Here is a 17,625-nt window from a genome sequence, read left to right on the forward strand (position 1 = left end):
GTAGGGATCATTAATAGTTAGTGGTTGTACGTAGGGAACATCCGGTCTCGATGAGGTTACCCTCAGATAGAATTAAATCCAGTAAAGTGATCAATAAAGTGTTCGTCTGAATGGTACTTAATCTGTGGTGTGCGAGATTTGATCTTTGAGCAATCGTTCGAATAGTGTTTGAAATAATAGTAATTGTTCTAGCAGAGTACACTGTTTTAACGTGAAGTCTAAGTACTTGATCTTAATCAGCGTTTGATCTTTTGGTATTCGACCTAATGGTAATCGGTATAATAGCGGTTGATGTTTAGTTTCGAGCTTAAGTGATCAATCTTAATGTTCGTGTAAACAGTATCCGATGTAATATAAGTTCGTTGTTTTATCGTTTGATTCAGTAATGATATGATATCTGGGTATGTATTGAGGTTGAGGGTACTGTAGTAGGATGTCTTCATTTGTGGTTGATTGTGGACATATTGAGGGGACTAAGAATGAAATTACAAGTGGGGCACTTTCCGTTGATTTGTTCATCAACGTATCGTCCGGATGAGAGTTTATTGTGTACTGGGTTGATTATTAGGTACTATGGAATGAGTGTCCAACAGGAATTGTGGTACGTTGGCTTGAGGATGTCTGATTTAATTATTATATGATATTTGTATTGAAATAACTATGCACGTTTTATAAATGATGTGTTTCAGGTTAGCTCACCCTTACTTTGCTTGTTTGTGCATGTGAATGCGATGATCGTATAATGTGTGATGTTATACGGGAGCAGTTGAAGGATTGTCACGTGATCCTGTGCAAATGGAGGAAGAGATGGAAGATCGAATTAGAAGGATTCAAGGTTATCTTTGCAGTTGCGTCTGAGCTTAAAACTGATGTATAGATTTTAGTTTATGTTCGGGATGTTATGTATTATTACAACATTTAAGTTTTGAATATAAATTTTAATTTTTAGGGTGAATTTTTGGGATGTTACAGCAGAGAGCTCCATTCCATGGATCAATCTTCTCCCAAATCCTTCGCAACAGAAAATGGGTTGTCACGGCAACAAGGAGAATAAATCAAATGCAGAATTTAGCGCTGCTTATGGATCAGGCACTCACAGTGGTAGTGGTAGTCAAAACACTGTTCAACCACCACCTACCACCACTGTTGCTCAGGTTCAAACATCACCTCCTCCCAAACCACAAAGACCGTCAGAGGTGGCAGTGACTCCACCAAAACCCAAACTTTCTCCGACCTAGAATGCAAGGGCGGTGCAGAATAAAAATATATTAAAGAACTAAAAATAATTATGCTTCAAAAGTTCTTCAACTCTCCACATTTCATCTTTTTTGTAGTGCATAAGAAGTATTATGAATCCTTCTTACTCTTTTGCAACTCTAATTTGCAGGAGAAATTGTGGTTTTGAAAAGGTGCTTTTAAATTTTTTTTACTTCTAAGTATTATAATTTTTTTACAAAATTCATTTTACTTCTAAAAATTATAATTTTTTAATAAATTCATTTTACTAAATTATAATTTTTTTACTTTTAAAAAATTAATTTTAATTATTATTTTTAATTTTTTACTTTTTATAAACATTTTTACAATTAAATATAACATTAAAAAATAACATTTTATATTACTATGGACAATTTGGTAATCTTCAATTTCTATCAATTAAACAAATTTTTAAATTTGTCACATCAATCAAATCCTACACTAATTCTCACATACTTTACTTCTAAATCCACTCTCAATTACCCACAAATCCACTCAAAAAAACAACAACAAAATTACCATCAAATCCACTCAAAAAAACAACAACAAAATTACCATCAAATTCATTCAAATCATCTCCTCCAAATCATCTCCTCTAAATCACTACAAAAGAACAAAGCCTTAGATTTCCCTCTTCTCCACATTCTCTTGTAAAGTCTCATTCGTTCATTCAGAGTCTCATTCCCTCATTCACACAGAGCCATTCGTAGAGTCTTATTGACACATCTACCTTTGATGCCTTGTTCACTCATTCGTAGTAAAGTCTCCTTCACACAGCCACCTTCGGCGCCTCGTCCTGTGAGCAACCTCAGTCCTTCTCACCGATTGCCATGGTTCTCCGTCAATGCATTGCATTTAGTAAGTCTATCATTCTTTCATTTTGCAAATAGGGTATCTCTTGATCTTATCTTTGTGGGTTGCATTTTGCAGGCCATTGGTGGTGAATCAAAGCTTGAGTGAGGCACCATTGAGAGACTAGGTGTGCCCATTGTTCCTTTTCTCTATCGTGCCCTAATTTATATGTTTTGTGTTTGGTTGGGTTGAATTTTTATAGTTGTGTTTGGTTTTGTTCAATGATTTTAATTTGTTTGTTTTTATTAAGAACCGTTTGATTGTCTATGTTCCCCTTTGAATTTGTATCTCTCGGCTTATTCCCAAGTAATGTGGAATAACTATATGATGTTGAGGCATTAGTAATGGTATTACTTCCTCATATAAAGCTTTGTTCCTCTGATGTGAACAAAAACAAGATTATTTCCTAAGACAAGACATCAAGGAAAACACGTTGAGAATAAAAGCTAGGATTTGTTCAACTCTTAAATTATTCTTCTTTTAGTTCGATTCAACACAACAAATTTCCCTTCATTCTCCTTTAATAAGCTATGTACAAGTGTATTTAATTGTCTTTAAACGTTTACAAGAGCTTGGACAAACTTATCGAGGTGACAAAAAATGAGGTTAGTCTCCTGTACGTGAAGATGGTAGATAAAATCTAATTTAAGTTATAAGACCATTTTGAGAAAGTGGATAATAAGTAAAAAAAAAATAGAAATAAAGATAATACAACACTGTGGACATTTATTTAAAATACATTTTTTAAAAGAGATATATGATTTATGTGTCATAAATTCATGTAATTATTTATATTTGTTATGTACACAAACACTAACAGTGCAAACTTCTAATGAAAAATTAGTTATTGTGTGTTTCGGTCAATTTAGTTCCTTATGCGCTCTTTGATTGTTCTATTTATTTGTCATTTACATTTAATCTAAATTTTTCTTTTATTTATCTAAGATTCTACTTTTTTCTTTTAATATCTTACTTTCATGCAATTTTTTATCTTCTTTTTTTTCTTAAAGATTTTTGTTCTCTCCTCTTTCTACCTTTCTTCTTTAAAACATTATTTTTTCATAATGTAGTCCGACTTGAAAGTAGTAGAAGATTTTGAAAATCGTATCAATTGAACAAGATCATCGTTAGAGCTTCTAGGTGCTATAGATGTTTTCTCAATTGCTCTTGAAACTGTAAAGCCTAGTTAAAGGGAAAGTTACATTAGTTAAGCCTTAGTTAATAAGTTAAAAATACAGTTTTTCCTTTGTAAGGATCCTTATAGATCTTTTTTCACAAGCTAATTGTAAAGGTCACGAGGTCACATGTTGGGTTAGAAGTTTTAGGGTTCCATGTAGGAGTAAAGTTCTTCAATAAAGAACTGAAGAGCATCAATTACATTTGCATCTAATGCTCTCGAATAACCTTAGAAATTTGAAAGACATTGGTTGTATCAACACCTAATTTTCTCTAATTGCATGTAAAATTGAAGAATGTATTTTGCGTGGGTATTTGACATTCCCAATAAGCATGCAAAATTAGAGCAAAGTTAGTTGTGCCTACACTTGATGCTTCTCATATAATCATGTATATTAACTAGGGTTTATTTTATTTGTCTAAATTTGAACATCCATAAAGTATTGAGATGTATGCAATATCAACTCTCTAGTTTAAAAGAAAGATTTTAGTGGTTTGAAATAGAAGTATGTGTCAACCCCTTTTGAACCTAAGGAATTAGTAAAAAAAAATCTTATTTTCCACCTAATGCGTATAGGAAGTCAACCAAGGTGTCAATCCAAGGAAATACAACTTATTTTATAGCTAAATTGAGTTTGTTATCATCTTAAAACTAAACAAATAGTGGGGGATTGAAATTAACATAAATCCTAATATAAAACAATCCTAAGATTCTATGGAAATAAAGCGAAAACAATGAACACGAGCCACTCACACACACCAAGTTCTAAGACAACTTTTTAAGGAAAAAGTGTATAAATATCTTCGAATTGGTAGTGTGAGGGGTTTAAAATGAGATATGAATATGAAAAGCTATAAAGAAACATGCCATGAATGTTTTCTAGGTGCTAGATTGTCATAATTTTGTGTCTAAATATGAAGTTGAAAACTATTTGATGAAATGCCTAAATGAAATTCTAAGTTTAACCAAGTGTTTGACAAAGGGCTTGAATGACCTGACCTAAGATTTATGAATTAAAATTGACCTGAAAATGTTTCTATGTGATTAAATATGTATATTAAATGCTTAAACTGACTTAAAAACTCTAAAATCACTAGTTGGACTAGACTTGACAACAAATTCTCAAAAAATAGTTGTTGATACCAACTATGATTATGTAGAATTTTGGGTCTGATGCGATGCTACTAGTCTAGATATATTGCTATATGAATAAGTGGGAAAATGCAACACTTAAATAGAATCAAATATGTTGGAAACACAAATTCAATGGTTGAATGAAATTTGGCAGCAAAGCTAATCAACCTTGAATTTGATAGCAAAATAAATTGTGCATGATTTGAAGTTTTGATGATATGTTGTGCATGAGTTGATATTTTAAGAATTTGGGAATGTATATTATGATGTTAATTAAAGACTAAAACAAGGAATTAGACATAGTATGCATAAACTTCAAAATGCCTAATTTTATTCTACTCTATTGATAAAAAACTGTGAAATGACATAAATTAGTAAAAACTTGATACAAACAAGAATCTAAACACTAACCAAAATTGTTTGAATGCTTAAATAACTGCTAAAATTAAGAAAATACAGAAATCAAAATTTAAATTGAATCAAGAACTCTAAGCGAGACAAAATAACTACTATACCTATTTTGTGGGTTTTTTATGATTTATGATTCTAATCCTAAAACTTTGAATTGAAACATGTTAAAGATGATGGAAAATGGGTAGAGGCAAGATATGACAAAACATTAAAGTAAGACTCAAAAATAATAAATGAGTTGTGAGTTGTGAAAATGGGTTTTTAAGGCAAACTCAAAAACATGAATCTTGCACTAGTGGAAAAAGAGGATTTTATGATGATTTATTATGACGGGGAAATCCACCTGTCATAATAGGTTGACCGATGACATTTTCATATTAAAAGTAACAATTATTATGATGTACTTTTGAAGGCTAGTCATAATATATCAATGCGGTGACAAATTAAAATTATGTATTATGATATGTCTAGGAAGACCTGTCATAGTAGACCTTTTTTTATGGTTGTTAACTTAGCATCTGTCATAATACGTGGGACACCGTGACAAACTCGAAATTAAGTTGAAAAGATATTATGACTAGCTGTAAAGAACCTGTCATAGAATCTCTTATATCCTAATTTTCACGTGTCCTCTCTAACCACATCTTCACGCTTCTCAATCCCTAATTTCTTGTTCATGTTCCTTGTATCCTCTCTTTTCTTAGTTCATGATTCCGGTCACCAAACCATCAACATTGTGCAAGAACACTATCGCCGAGTTCGCTGGTCACCAAATCCCTAATTTCTCGTTCACGTTCCCTAAATCCATCAATTGAAGAGATCGAGTTTGCGAGAAGTATTTGGGAAGGGTCGAGTAACGAATTCCCTTTTATTCTAAGGTTTTTTTGTTCGATCAAGCATTGGGTGTGTCGTAACCGAGATTGCGACGGGACGGCGAGCCGAAAAGCAGACGGGTTTGAGAAAAAGATTTTGAGAGTCACCACCATAATTTATTATGGAAAAATTATGGAAAATCATAAAATAAGACATGGTCTACGAAAACTGGATTTTAGGTTCGGGAATCGGTTACGCGTAAGGGAAGGTGTTAGCACTCTACTACGCCTGCCCAAAGATAGTACCTTTAATTAAATGTATAAAGTTGACGTGATTTTTTCAAAATATTTAATTTTCCCTAAAAATAATTATATAAAGAAACTAATAAGAAACAAAAAAATATTTTTTATGAACCCGACAATGATTGACCTTGCTCCTACGTATATCCATTTATAATGGACAATCAGGGATCACGTATTTCTTTATATAGAAAAAGGTTTGTGAGTTTGTTTAAAACTAATTATGGATTGTTTGAGATTTTTGAAAAGTGAACCCGACAAGGGTTGACCTTGCTCTACATATATCCATTTATGATGGGGAATTAGAGATCACATAGTTATGGTAAAAAAAGTTTAGTTTAACAAAAATTGACATTTTTTGGTTTTAAAGATTTCGTTTTTTTATTTCAAGAATGGTGGGAAAAAGGAAAGAAATATGATTTAAAAAAAACGTTATTTGTGTGTAGTAAAAAAATAAAACCTTTAGAAACAAAAACCTTTCAAAGTACAATAAAAAGAGAAAAAGAATGGTGTAGAGGTAACATACCTTTTTAGCTTTTAGTACTCCCGTAGTTCTTCTTTGGTAGTTTCTGTTGGTAGAATTCCTCCTCTAGCGGTGAAAACTTATTTTCCTGTATACTCTCACTCACTCTTTCTATCTCTATTATTTCAGAGTATCTCTCTATTTTTTTTCCTCCTCTTTTTCCACGACAAGGTGCATATTTATATACACACTGTAATATTATGGTAATTTTTCCCTTAATTGTGAATTAATTGACAAGAAACAAAACAGGGAAAGAAAATGTCTTGTTCCAAGAAAAAGAAATCAAATAATCTTCAAGACATTCATTATAATTATTGTCAGAAAATTTGTTCATTTTTAAAATCATATTTTCCTTTCTAAAATCATAATTTTCTCTTTAAAAACAACTGACACAACAAATTATATATTAACATACTATTTTAATTACTGCTTATAATTATTGGCATAATATTAATTCAAATTATTATCATATTAAATTAATATTTCAAAAATATTTTTTAATGATGTGTCCTGCATTAAGAAAAATTATTTTATTTTATTTTATTTTTATTTTCTTTACCCACCATTGATCATTATTTTCTTATTTTTTGTCTTTTTACCTTTATTTTTAATTTTTTTTTTATTAACTTATCCGGAAGAAATTGTAATTCAATTTGCATCAAATAGAGCTTCATATATCTCACTGGGTGGGGCTCTCGAGTACACTCTCAAGTACTGGCTGAAATCCTTCTCCCAAGACCAGTTCAAGTTGTAGGCACGCACCATTCACCTCTCCAATTTAGTTACATTCAAATCCAAATTTCAAACTCAAATTTCATTATTTACTAACTTTGATTCGATTCTTGCTCTCAAATATTGACAAAGATGCCTTGCATTCTAGTGTCGGATTGTCGTCAGCACTCAACGTTACCAGTGCCAAAGTCGAAAAACTAGAGATAACAATTGAGTTGCTTACGGTAACTGATTATGTTTCACTTCTTCGTTGTGTTTTCGGTCGTGAATTGTGATTTGCTGTTTGTGGCTTTTTTGCAGCTTCGGTCTGTGAGCATTGTGCAGACGGAGCCAATCGTTGTGCATATTACATTCGATCTGGTTCTCGAGGAGAATTCTGATTTTGATGCATCGCTTAGCTTGAACTAGTAAATAATGAAACGAGGCTGATGATGCTTTATGGTTTTGTTGCCGTTTGTTTAACGTTTTTTTTGCTTTTGTCTATTATTACAGTTTTGCGTCGTCGGTTGCCTCTACCAAGGGAAGTGGTTATGGTTTCGCTGATAAGGTTTGAGCTTGATTCTGCTCTTTGTTTATCTAAGCATGAGTTCATACATGTGTATACTGTTAACGGAGTTGTTCGTAGTCAAATCATGCTTCAGTTGATTTTGTAGCAATTTTAACAAGGTTGGTGAGATTTGAATTTGAATATTTATATCGTGAGGAAAAATTCTTAATAACATAGTAAAATGTACATAAAGATAATTTATTGATTATAAGGAGAGATGACTAATTTTAGTCTATTATTAAGCCTAATAAAGGAAAAGGATGCAATAAAAGATTGCAACATTGTAGTGCTGTTCAGCCTAATAATTTTATCCTTCCTATTAGGCTTGAAATTCCTAGGTTGATCAATTGTCCATGAATCTAATTATATTGTTTGATTGTTAATAGTTCTTACTAACTAGGGGTGATTGTCAGATTGCCGATGGTATGACTATACAAATTCAAACAATCTATTGCTTAAAACTTGTGTTCTCGTTGTCATGGGGGAGCAACATGGTAAGTTCTTGATACCAGCCAATGCTTTAAACCATTGCTCTATTCAATATCTTATTTGTCATTTAATAATTTATCTTTTACCAACCTTATCAAGTTTTGATACTAATATCTTGTTCCCAGCTGGGATTGATGCAATATCTAAATTGTGTTTCTTGTAATGTCGTTAGAATATAATGGGTGATTTAGAGGGGACAATCTTAATTCTTATCATAGACCTGATGTGTGATAGATTGTTGTGTTTGTCTCAAAGGCAATTTATAAATGAAACTTTGTGTGACTTAATCTAGTTCTGCCCCAAATCTTTTTATAATATCCTCATTCATTACTCGGGCACCACCTATGACATCTATCATCATATGCAACCTTTTGTTGTATAATACAAATGAAATCTGGTAGGTAATTATTTCAAAACTAAGGCTTTCTGATTATAGTTGCCTATAGCACTTCATTGAAGAACTTTTACTACCAGGTTGTAAATCTTAAGGAAGTGCGGGAATTCTTTAAGTACATATATTGTTAAGACAAAATCCTAAACGTTCTTGTATTTTGAAGTTTAACCAAATAATATTAAAATGGGATAATAATCTAGGATTAAAACACAAAGACTTAAAACTTGAATCCTCAACATAGAAAACCTACACAAGACTTAGAACTTGAATTCCCAATACATAAAATCTTAGGAAAACATTTAGGCTCTTAGAAAATAGAAAAATATCTAGGTCAAAAAGACCTAGACGCTATGCTAAATGGTTGTTATTCCTAAAGCATCTAAGAGAGTTAAAGCTAAACGCTTAAAGCTTATCATACCCAAAGGATATTCAGTTTAGCTCTCGAAAACAAAACAATGTCAAAACGATATCTTTGACAAAACACTCTAAAAGACTAAAAGATAAAATACAAAAGAAAACATAAACAAGTTCAAAGGTATCTGTCCAAAGAAGAGACATAGATCAAAAGAAGCGTTTAGTTGGCTTAACAATACCATGAGCTAAAACATACTCCGTCCAAAGATGAAGTCTTACTCAACACTTGGTATTTTCAGAAGAAAAACTTAATTGTCTAATGCTACCTTACGGTAGGAAATAAAAAAGCACTTTGTTGTTCTAAGCAAGCATTAAATGACATTAAATGCTCAATGTTCAAAAGCAACAAAAGTGATAAGAAAAGACCTATCTACTGCATGCACAATTTACTTTACTCTTTGCAAACAAGCTATTCTACACGCATCTATAGAGCTTCAGATGAAATATCAGAAAGTGGACGTTAGAGACAAAAGAGATATTCACAAAATGTTCTTCACTTGATGCCATGCCTAAAAGGACGTACTACATACTTCAAGCAAAGTACTGAATAAGAATGTCTGCTCTAACAAGTTGACTTATCCAATGGTTATTGTACACGAAGAAAGAGAAAACACAAGAATCAAGGGAACCGCTCAGTCTAACAAACATTTATTCAAGGAGCCTTTAAATAGAAGAGCTTTCGAAAGAAAAATCAAGATGATAGCCAAGAGAAAAACTTACAATGAAATATCTATCCTAAGAAGTTATCAAAAGAGAAGAAAAGAAAGAGCTCAAGAAAAAGATATTATCTAAGCAAAAAAAGAGACTAAGAGAAAAGAGAATAGAAGAAAAGAAATACTCTCAAGCTTCATTATTGTATTGCTTACTGATTGTAAGAAAGAGAGAAGAGAGAAACACCTGCAAGTGTTTAGACTACTTTGTATTGTATTCACATCCTCTCTACGAGAGTAATAATCTGAACTACTTGTAAACAATCTTTAATTGCAGTTCTGGAGAGAATTAAAACACTTACAACTGAGCTCATTTTGAGTTGAGGAAATCTACATGCAGTAGTCTAGTACCAAGAGTGATGCGAATACTTAATGGAAATCTAGGCGTGGTAGTCTAGCACTAGGAGTGGTGTGAATACTCAGACTAGGAGTGGTGAGAATACTCAGTTGTAATCTTGTGAAGATTATAGTGGAACCCTCTGCGGAGGAGACTAGATGTAGCTTAGTTAGAATGAACCAATATAAAAATAACTGTGCATCTATCTCTTCTCGTACCTAAATGTTTCTCTTATAAAAATCTATAATTGTGCTTTTATTTTCAAATACAAGAACTCTCCAAGCTAAACGATTATCTTCAACTAAGGAAGTTCTCATAAAACTTTGCAGTGTGTATTTTGAATAACACATCAAAAGCAATTATTGTTTACAACTTTTATTAGGTCAAGTGTCTAAGCTTTCATAAGATATAATCAAAGATCGACTACGTGCTATATCAGAAGGGTAGCAAAAAGAATTTTTCTATTAAGACTATTCAACCCCACCCCTTTATAGTATTTTTAAGGTACTTCAATTGGTATCATAGCTAACCTCGCGGGATTAGTTCTTAACAGGACTTGAGGAAACGATCCTAGAAGATGGAAAATGAAGGATACGCCATCAACCATCCTCCCCTATTCAAGGGTGAAAAGTTTGACTATTGGAAGCAAATAATGATGACATTCTTTTAATCATGTCACATTGACATGTGGGACGTTTTGGAGCATGGCAACTACATTCCTGTAGATGAAGACGGAGAACCACTCTCAAGAAGCAAGTGGACTGACGAGTAGAAACAATACTACCTATTAAACTCTAAAGCTCGCAAGTCTCTAATGTGCGCTCTCTTTGAAGAAGAATACATGAAGGTTTACACTTACCAAGGAGCTAAAGATATGTGGGACATCTTGGTCATCACTTATGAAGGATCAAACGAAGTCAAAATGAGTAAGTTGAGCTTGTTGACAAGATAATATGATCTGTTTTCGATGCTTGAAAACGAAAACATTCAGAGCATGTTCAATAGATTCCAAACGATCCTTAATGAGCTGAAATCCCTAGGGAAGTCATATGATAACTTCGATCATATTGAAAAGATATTGCGAAGTCTTCCCAAATAGTTCAATGATAACGGTTGAAAAACTGTTATTTTTTTACTTAATTTTTATAATCAATCAACCCTTTTCCTTGGAGGTCTTGGTTCACAAATTAAATTGATGCTAGATGCCTCGACTAGAGGTAATATCAAATGCAAGACTCTAGAGGAAGCCTATGAATTGATTGACAACATGGCTACTAATGACAATGAGATGCATAATGAAAGAGGAGCTCCATCTCAGCAAAAGGGAGTCCTATAGTTACAATCTCATGATGCCTTGCTTGCGCAGAATAAGATTATCACTCAACAATTGGAGAATTTGACGAAGAAACTCTCTCAATTGCCAAAGGAGCTGTAGAATGTTTCATACGTTCAACAGAAACTCTGTGAATTATGTGGTGATGATCATATTAATGGTCAATATGTTTTTCCAGTGGAGGCCCAAGAAGATATCAACTATATGGGCAATCAATTCCGCCAAGGTAATTTCAACCAAGGGTGGAAACCTCACCCAATTATAGGTCAAGGTCAATTTGGCAATCTGGGCAAGCAAGACAATTTAATAGACCACCGCAGCAACAACCACAATGACAACATATATCTGCATTATCTGACAGAACTTCAAAGCTTGAAGAAACCTTTCAACAATTTATTCAGGTGACTATCTACAACCATAAGAGCACTAAAGTTGCTATAAGGAATTTGGAGATGCAGGTGGGCCAACTGGCTAAGAACTTGGAGGATAAAGTTGAGAGGAAATTTCGGGCTAATACTGAGGTTACCCCAAGGAAGAATGTAAAGTGATTGTGAGCATAAGTGATGAGCGACTAGAGGAGAAAAAAGAAAGAGTTGAGTTAAAAGAAGAAAAAGAAGAGAGAGTAGGTGAGGTTGACATAGAAGAAAAATAAAAGGAGAGGGGAGAGAAAAAAATTGAAAAAGTTGAAAAGATTCTTCCTTATCCTAAGGAGTGTTCAAAGATTGAAAAAGAGAAGCAGTATGTGCATTTCATGGAGATCTTCAAGCAATTAGAGATTACTATGTCTTTGACTGAAACACTGCAACAAATCCCTGCTTAATGTTCACGGTTGAAAATACCGTTATTTGTGATGTAATTTTGATACTAAATACACCCTTTTTTGCTTAGAAACTTGCTTGGAATCATGTTTTTCTATGAAGTTGTGTGAATAAGAGAGTTGAGGTTGAATTTGACAATTTTATGACTAATTCCCTTTGTTTTGATAGAAAATGTGTTAATATGGACAACAAGGATAATGTGGTAAGAGAATAGAGCTCAGGAAAGTCCAAAAATAGCACCAGACGTAAGGAAGCTCGAGGCTTGGGCGCCCATTTTAGAGGCTTAAGCGTAGGAAGTGTCGCTCACCGCCCGGACGCCCCTTTTGGAGGTGCTTGAGCGCCAGATTCAGAAGGCTTGGGCGTCCTCTGGAAGGCTTAAGCGCAGGAAGTGCCACTCACCGCTTGGGTGCCCTTTTTGGGGGCACAAGAGCGCTGCACGTAGAAGGCTTGGGGGACCTCTACGAGGCTTGAGCGTGGAAGATCACCACTCGTCGCCCGGGCGCCCTAAGTGGGGCGCTTCAGTGTCGGCGACTCGGGCTTGGGGTTTGTTTCTGTTCTGCTTATGTTCTATTTAAAGGACCCAGGCGTCCTAGGGTTTGTATCTCTGGATGGAGCAGCACAACACCACACTCTTCTACTCTCTGAAGGCGGATTTGGAGGCGGGAGCTTCCATCCTCTACTTTTAGGGTTTTACTATCTCATGTTTTTCCATTATTCATCTAGTTTCTCCATGTTTATGGGGAACTAAACTCTATTTTTTGTTGGGGGATGATGTAACCTTGTGAACTCTCATGTATTTGAATTGATTCTTAATTCCATATGCTTTTTCATTAATTGTTAGAGTAATTCATCTGTGCTTATTACATGTTTTGTTTAACTCATTCATCGCATGATTTATGAATTGCATGAGTGTCGGGAGGTTCCTTATGATTCAGGTTCTTGTTGAATTCTCCCAAGAGTAATATTTCTCAAGGATGAGGATATGAATCTTAGTCGTCTTAAGCTCTTGATCTTCACATTTAATTACTATTAATGCTAGGAATTGCATGAACTGGTGATTAAGGACATGCTTCTTCGCCGAGGGATTAGGGTTAATTGATTTAGTGAGTGACGTTGACATTAATGCATAAAGAAGAATTCTTACATACATGAGAGGGAACTTGGTGAAATCTAACCCCAACAACATACTCATATGATAAAAAATAAACGAAAGCTCGATGCTTTTGGTTTTCCTATTAGAATTAGAACCACCAAGTTCTATCTATCCCTTTATTAATCAAACCCAACTGAATTTTTTTTTACGAGCCAAAAATTCAAACAAAAATTTGAGCTGGATCCTATAAGAATGGAATATTTTTAGAATTCTTCATTGATACGACATGCTACTTTTTCCAGTCATTCCTTTCGGGATCAGTCGTGGTTTTACAAGCTCTACCGATAGTATCAACGAATTGATTGCTTCATAGAAATGTGTAAAAAAAAGAGTCGCTCTTAAAAGCCGAGTACTCTACCATTGAGTTAGCAACCCCACTACAATTTAAAAAATAAGGTGGATGTTTATACCCAATCGCAATAAAATAAAATAAAATTACAAAATTGAATGATTTGAAAGAAGAATTGAAGTACCGAATGATTGGAATGCTGAAAAGTCAACTAGAAATCAGAAACGTCAACCAGTCAACCAGAAAAGTGAATAGTCAACCAAAAAAGTCAACAGTCAACTAGAATGCTGAAAAGTCAACCAGAATGCAGAAAAAGTTGCGATTGAGTGGCGCTGAGTGGTAATTTTGCATTGAGCGGCAGTTTTCAGGTGCCGAAATCACCGTTGAGGGGCAAAACAGCAGTTGGGGGGCAAAATGGATCATGCACTAATTTTCTGTATTTTTTAGAATAATATATAAGCTTTAGGACGTCCTAGGGTTTGTATCTTTGGCTGGAGAAGACGCAAAACACACTTTTCACCCCTTGGGGGTAGAATTGGAGATGGTGACGACTCTCCTCTTCTCTTTCTAGGGTTTTTCTATCTCTTCCATTCTTTCATTATTGTTCATCTAGTTTCACCATGAATATGGTGAACTAAACTTTGTATTGTTGTTGGGGAATCAATGAAATCTTTTGAAGCTCTCATATATTGAATTTTGTGTTTAAACATCATATTTATGATACATGCTTTCTTTCATCATTAGTGAGGGTTTTTCTTCTTTGCTCAAAGCATGCATTGTTTAACTCATTCGATGTGATGATTATTGGTTTTATTGATATGGACACATACGGTAAAATCTAGATCCGGGGAAACTCTCTTAACAATAAGATAAACCTAAACATAGGAATATGATGGTTGGTTGCCGTTAAGCTTCCGTTCACTATAATGGATGATTAATTGCTAGGGAGACAAGAAATTGTAAACTAGTGATTATGATTAGGCTTTCTTCCCCGAGACATCGGGTTTAAGGTAAATTAGAGAGTGACATTAACATTGATGAAAAGAATGATGAATTCCTAAATATATGAGAGTGGATAAGATGAAATTGATTACCCCAACAACATACTCATCCATATAATTCGTTCCAAGTGTTTGTGTTCTTCTTTCCATTGATCAAAACTCATGCATACATGTTTACTTTTTGTCTTTTGCATTTGGAACCTCAAGAATTTGTTTATTTTCACAAGTCTTAAATAATCAAGAAGTCATATAAAGAATTTGTTTATTTTCACAAGTCTTACCAAGTTTATTACTTGATACGATTCGGTCACACTTGCCGAGGTTACAAGTTTTTGGCGCCGTTTTCGATGTTCAGAAATTTGTCATCAAGTTTTTGGCGCCGCTGCCGGGGAGGCAACCTAGTTGGTTGATTATATTTTTGTTGTTTTTTCTGCTTTAGTTTTATGATAGGGATTGAATGCATGAGTGATATGAGAACTTAATTGTAGGGAGCAAGTGAGGAGCATGAGTAGAAGGCACCTAGGTTAAGCTAGGAAGAAGAAAATCACAACAGGAAAGCGCCGCTGAGCGGTGGTATCGCAAAATGGGCTTAGGTTGCCCCTTAGCGGAACCCGAGCCCATTAGGGTATTCTTATACCCTAAGTCACGCTTTGGCCTCTATTTTCAGATTCTTCTCTGCACACACACACTCCTAAACACTTTTCCAAAGGTTCTCTACATTTTTCCCTTCATTCCTCTTTATAAAACCTCCCTTCCACTCACTTTCTAACTAGTTTTCCATCTAAGTTTGGGGTTGGGAGAGAGCATCATTCTTGGAATGTATGATACACCCCTAGCACACAGGTGGACTATGGATGAGTTCCATAATGTGGTAGCTTGGCCAGAGGAGTAGGCCCAAGGCGGTAGAGCTGGAGCAGCTGAAGCTTCAGCCATGGAGAAGGATGAAGATGATGCTGATGATGACACATTTGAGGATGCTGAAGATGAGGAAGAGGAGGAGGATGCAGATGACAGCACAGACTGATGAGGAGCTGAGATAACATTTACTGATGAATGCTATCAACACTAGAGCAGGATTTATTTTATGCTTTTGTTTGGTTTTATATTATTAAACTTATTTGCTTCTGTTTTTAGAATAGGGTTTGATGTACTCAATTGGAAACTTTGTCTGTTATGATGGTTTGCTTATGATTGTTGTTTGATAAGTAATGTTTGATGATGCTTTGATGTTGATTGATGTTGAGATTGTGCACATTATATGCTTATACAGATGGTTCACTAGCTTTGTGAACAAATGCATGATGTTGTGATTGTGATTATGATACTAAGCAGGATGTGTATATGTGGAATGTGAATGAGCTTATATGTGAGGCTTTGAGCTCCAGAGTTGTTGTGATTGAATGTTATTACTTTGAAAGCATGAATGACTTTGCCCAGGTTTTCTATGATTGAATCAATTGCTTGTTTGCATCATATGATCAAGGCCATTTGTTGGTAACCGTTTTATTAGCCAAATGCATGATTTTAGCCCCACAAAAGAGAGCACTATGTGTTCTATCCTTTGAACCCTTAGCCTTGAACATGATTTGAAAACCCTTTGTGAAAAGCTTTACCTTGAGTTAAGTAGAAAATATTTTGTGGTATTGATAAATGTTCAAGTTTGGGAAGAACGAAGAATGGTTTTGTTTAGATGATTTACTTGACTCAAGGATTTGATGATCTAGAAAAACCAATTTTCTTGTTAGCCCAGCCACATTAAAAGCCATAGAAAAATCCTTGTAATGACACTTACTTGTGAATGTGTTTGACTGTGGTTAAATGAAAGGCAAAGTTATTTCATGTGACACTGTGATAGTAGAATGAATGAGTGACCTCTTATACACTTGTGTGTTTGAGTGAAAAACTTTTTCTGGTGAGGATAAATTCCATGAGCACATAATTTCATCTATGCTTGGTTGATTGATCATTCATGAGAATAACATTTGTTGGATATTATGGGATTATGTGAACACTAAAGCATGTGTGCATCTTAACTAAATTCTTTGTGATGAGTTGATTTGAATATTTACTTGTCTTGAGAAAAGAAGTTTTGAATGTGGTGAACCACTGTATGGGTTGGTGAAAGATTAATTTACATCTTGTTTGCTTGAGGACAAGCAAAGTTTTAAGTTTGGGGTTGTGATAACAGTTGAAAAACTGTTATTTTTATACTTAAATTTGACCTTAAAGACAACCTTTAATGACTTGGAAACTAACTTGGAATCATGTTTTTGTTGAAGTTTTGGAAATAAGAGAGTTGGACAAGTTTTATGCTTGATTTCCTTATTTTTGCAGGTTTTTTTGAGATGAATTGAGTGAAAGAAGAGAAGGAGCTAGGAGTTGGATTCAGAAAAGGGAGAAAAAGTGCATAAAAGGAAGAAGCCGCAAGTACCGCTCAACGCCATTTATCGCTGAGCTGCACTTTGAAGACCCGCAGTCACCGCTAAGGGGCAAAACTGCAGCTAAGGGACAGAATAACAGTCACGCACTTACCACTGAGCGACATTCTTATGGGCTTGGGCTTACTTTTCTGTAATTTTTAGAATACTATATAAGGTTTTAGTTAACCTAGGTCAAGCATATTTGGCTGAAACGAAGCAGAAACATACTTTTCACCCCTTGGAGGAGGATTTTGGATGCTACAGCTCCTTTCTCACCTTTCTAGGGTTTTATCTTTCACTCCTTCATTGTATTTCATCTAGTTTCATCATGAATATGGTGAACTAAAATTTTATTGTTGTTGGGGAATCAATGTAATCCTTTGAAACTCTCATGTATTGAATTTTTTCTTGAAGATCTTTTAAGGATACATGTTTTCTTTCATTAATTGTTAGGGTTTTTCCTCTTTTCTCTAAGCTTTCATTGTTTAACTCATTCATTGTCACGATTATTGATTTTGTCGA

At 34.3% G+C, this 17,625-nt stretch overlaps 1 protein-coding gene across 4 annotated transcripts; it reads left to right on the forward strand.

Moving 5' to 3' along the window:
- Positions 1 to 7,198: 7,198 nt before the first annotated feature.
- On the forward strand, positions 7,199 to 17,488 carry LOC128197325 (uncharacterized). 4 transcript variants are annotated; one of them, XR_008249719.1, is made up of 5 exons: positions 7,199 to 7,422; positions 7,499 to 7,605; positions 7,691 to 7,745; positions 8,159 to 8,239; positions 17,018 to 17,488. XR_008249719.1 is itself a non-coding variant. In XM_052878679.1 (4 exons), the coding sequence occupies exons 1-4, from the start codon at positions 7,433 to 7,435 to the stop codon at positions 17,030 to 17,032; spliced, it is 324 nt and encodes a 107-aa protein (XP_052734639.1). In that variant the 5' UTR covers positions 7,199 to 7,432; the 3' UTR covers positions 17,033 to 17,488. The 4 variants fall into 4 exon arrangements, 2 of the variants coding, with proteins under 2 accessions (XP_052734639.1, XP_052734640.1); XR_008249718.1 differs by having other exon boundaries at positions 7,499 to 7,745; XM_052878679.1 differs by having other exon boundaries at positions 7,199 to 7,605.
- The last annotated feature ends 137 nt before the right edge of the window (positions 17,489 to 17,625 follow it).

The sequence above is a fragment of the Vigna angularis genome, chromosome 6, assembly GCF_016808095.1.
Source record: "Vigna angularis cultivar LongXiaoDou No.4 chromosome 6, ASM1680809v1, whole genome shotgun sequence".
NCBI lineage: Eukaryota > Viridiplantae > Streptophyta > Magnoliopsida > Fabales > Fabaceae > Vigna > Vigna angularis.

What these genes read in the sequence shown, in the direction of transcription:
- LOC128197325 (XM_052878679.1), top strand. Translation starts at nt 7,433, where the DNA reads ATGTTTCACTTCTTCGTTGTGTTTTCGGTCGTGAATTGTGATTTGCTG. An exon ending in GCATCGCTTAGCTTGAACTA is followed by an intron (nt 7,606 to 7,690) that starts GTAAATAATGAA and finishes CTATTATTACAG; the next exon opens with TTTTGCGTCGTCGGTTGCCT. An exon ending in GTTATGGTTTCGCTGATAAG is followed by an intron (nt 7,746 to 8,158) that starts GTTTGAGCTTGA and finishes GGTGATTGTCAG; the next exon opens with ATTGCCGATGGTATGACTAT.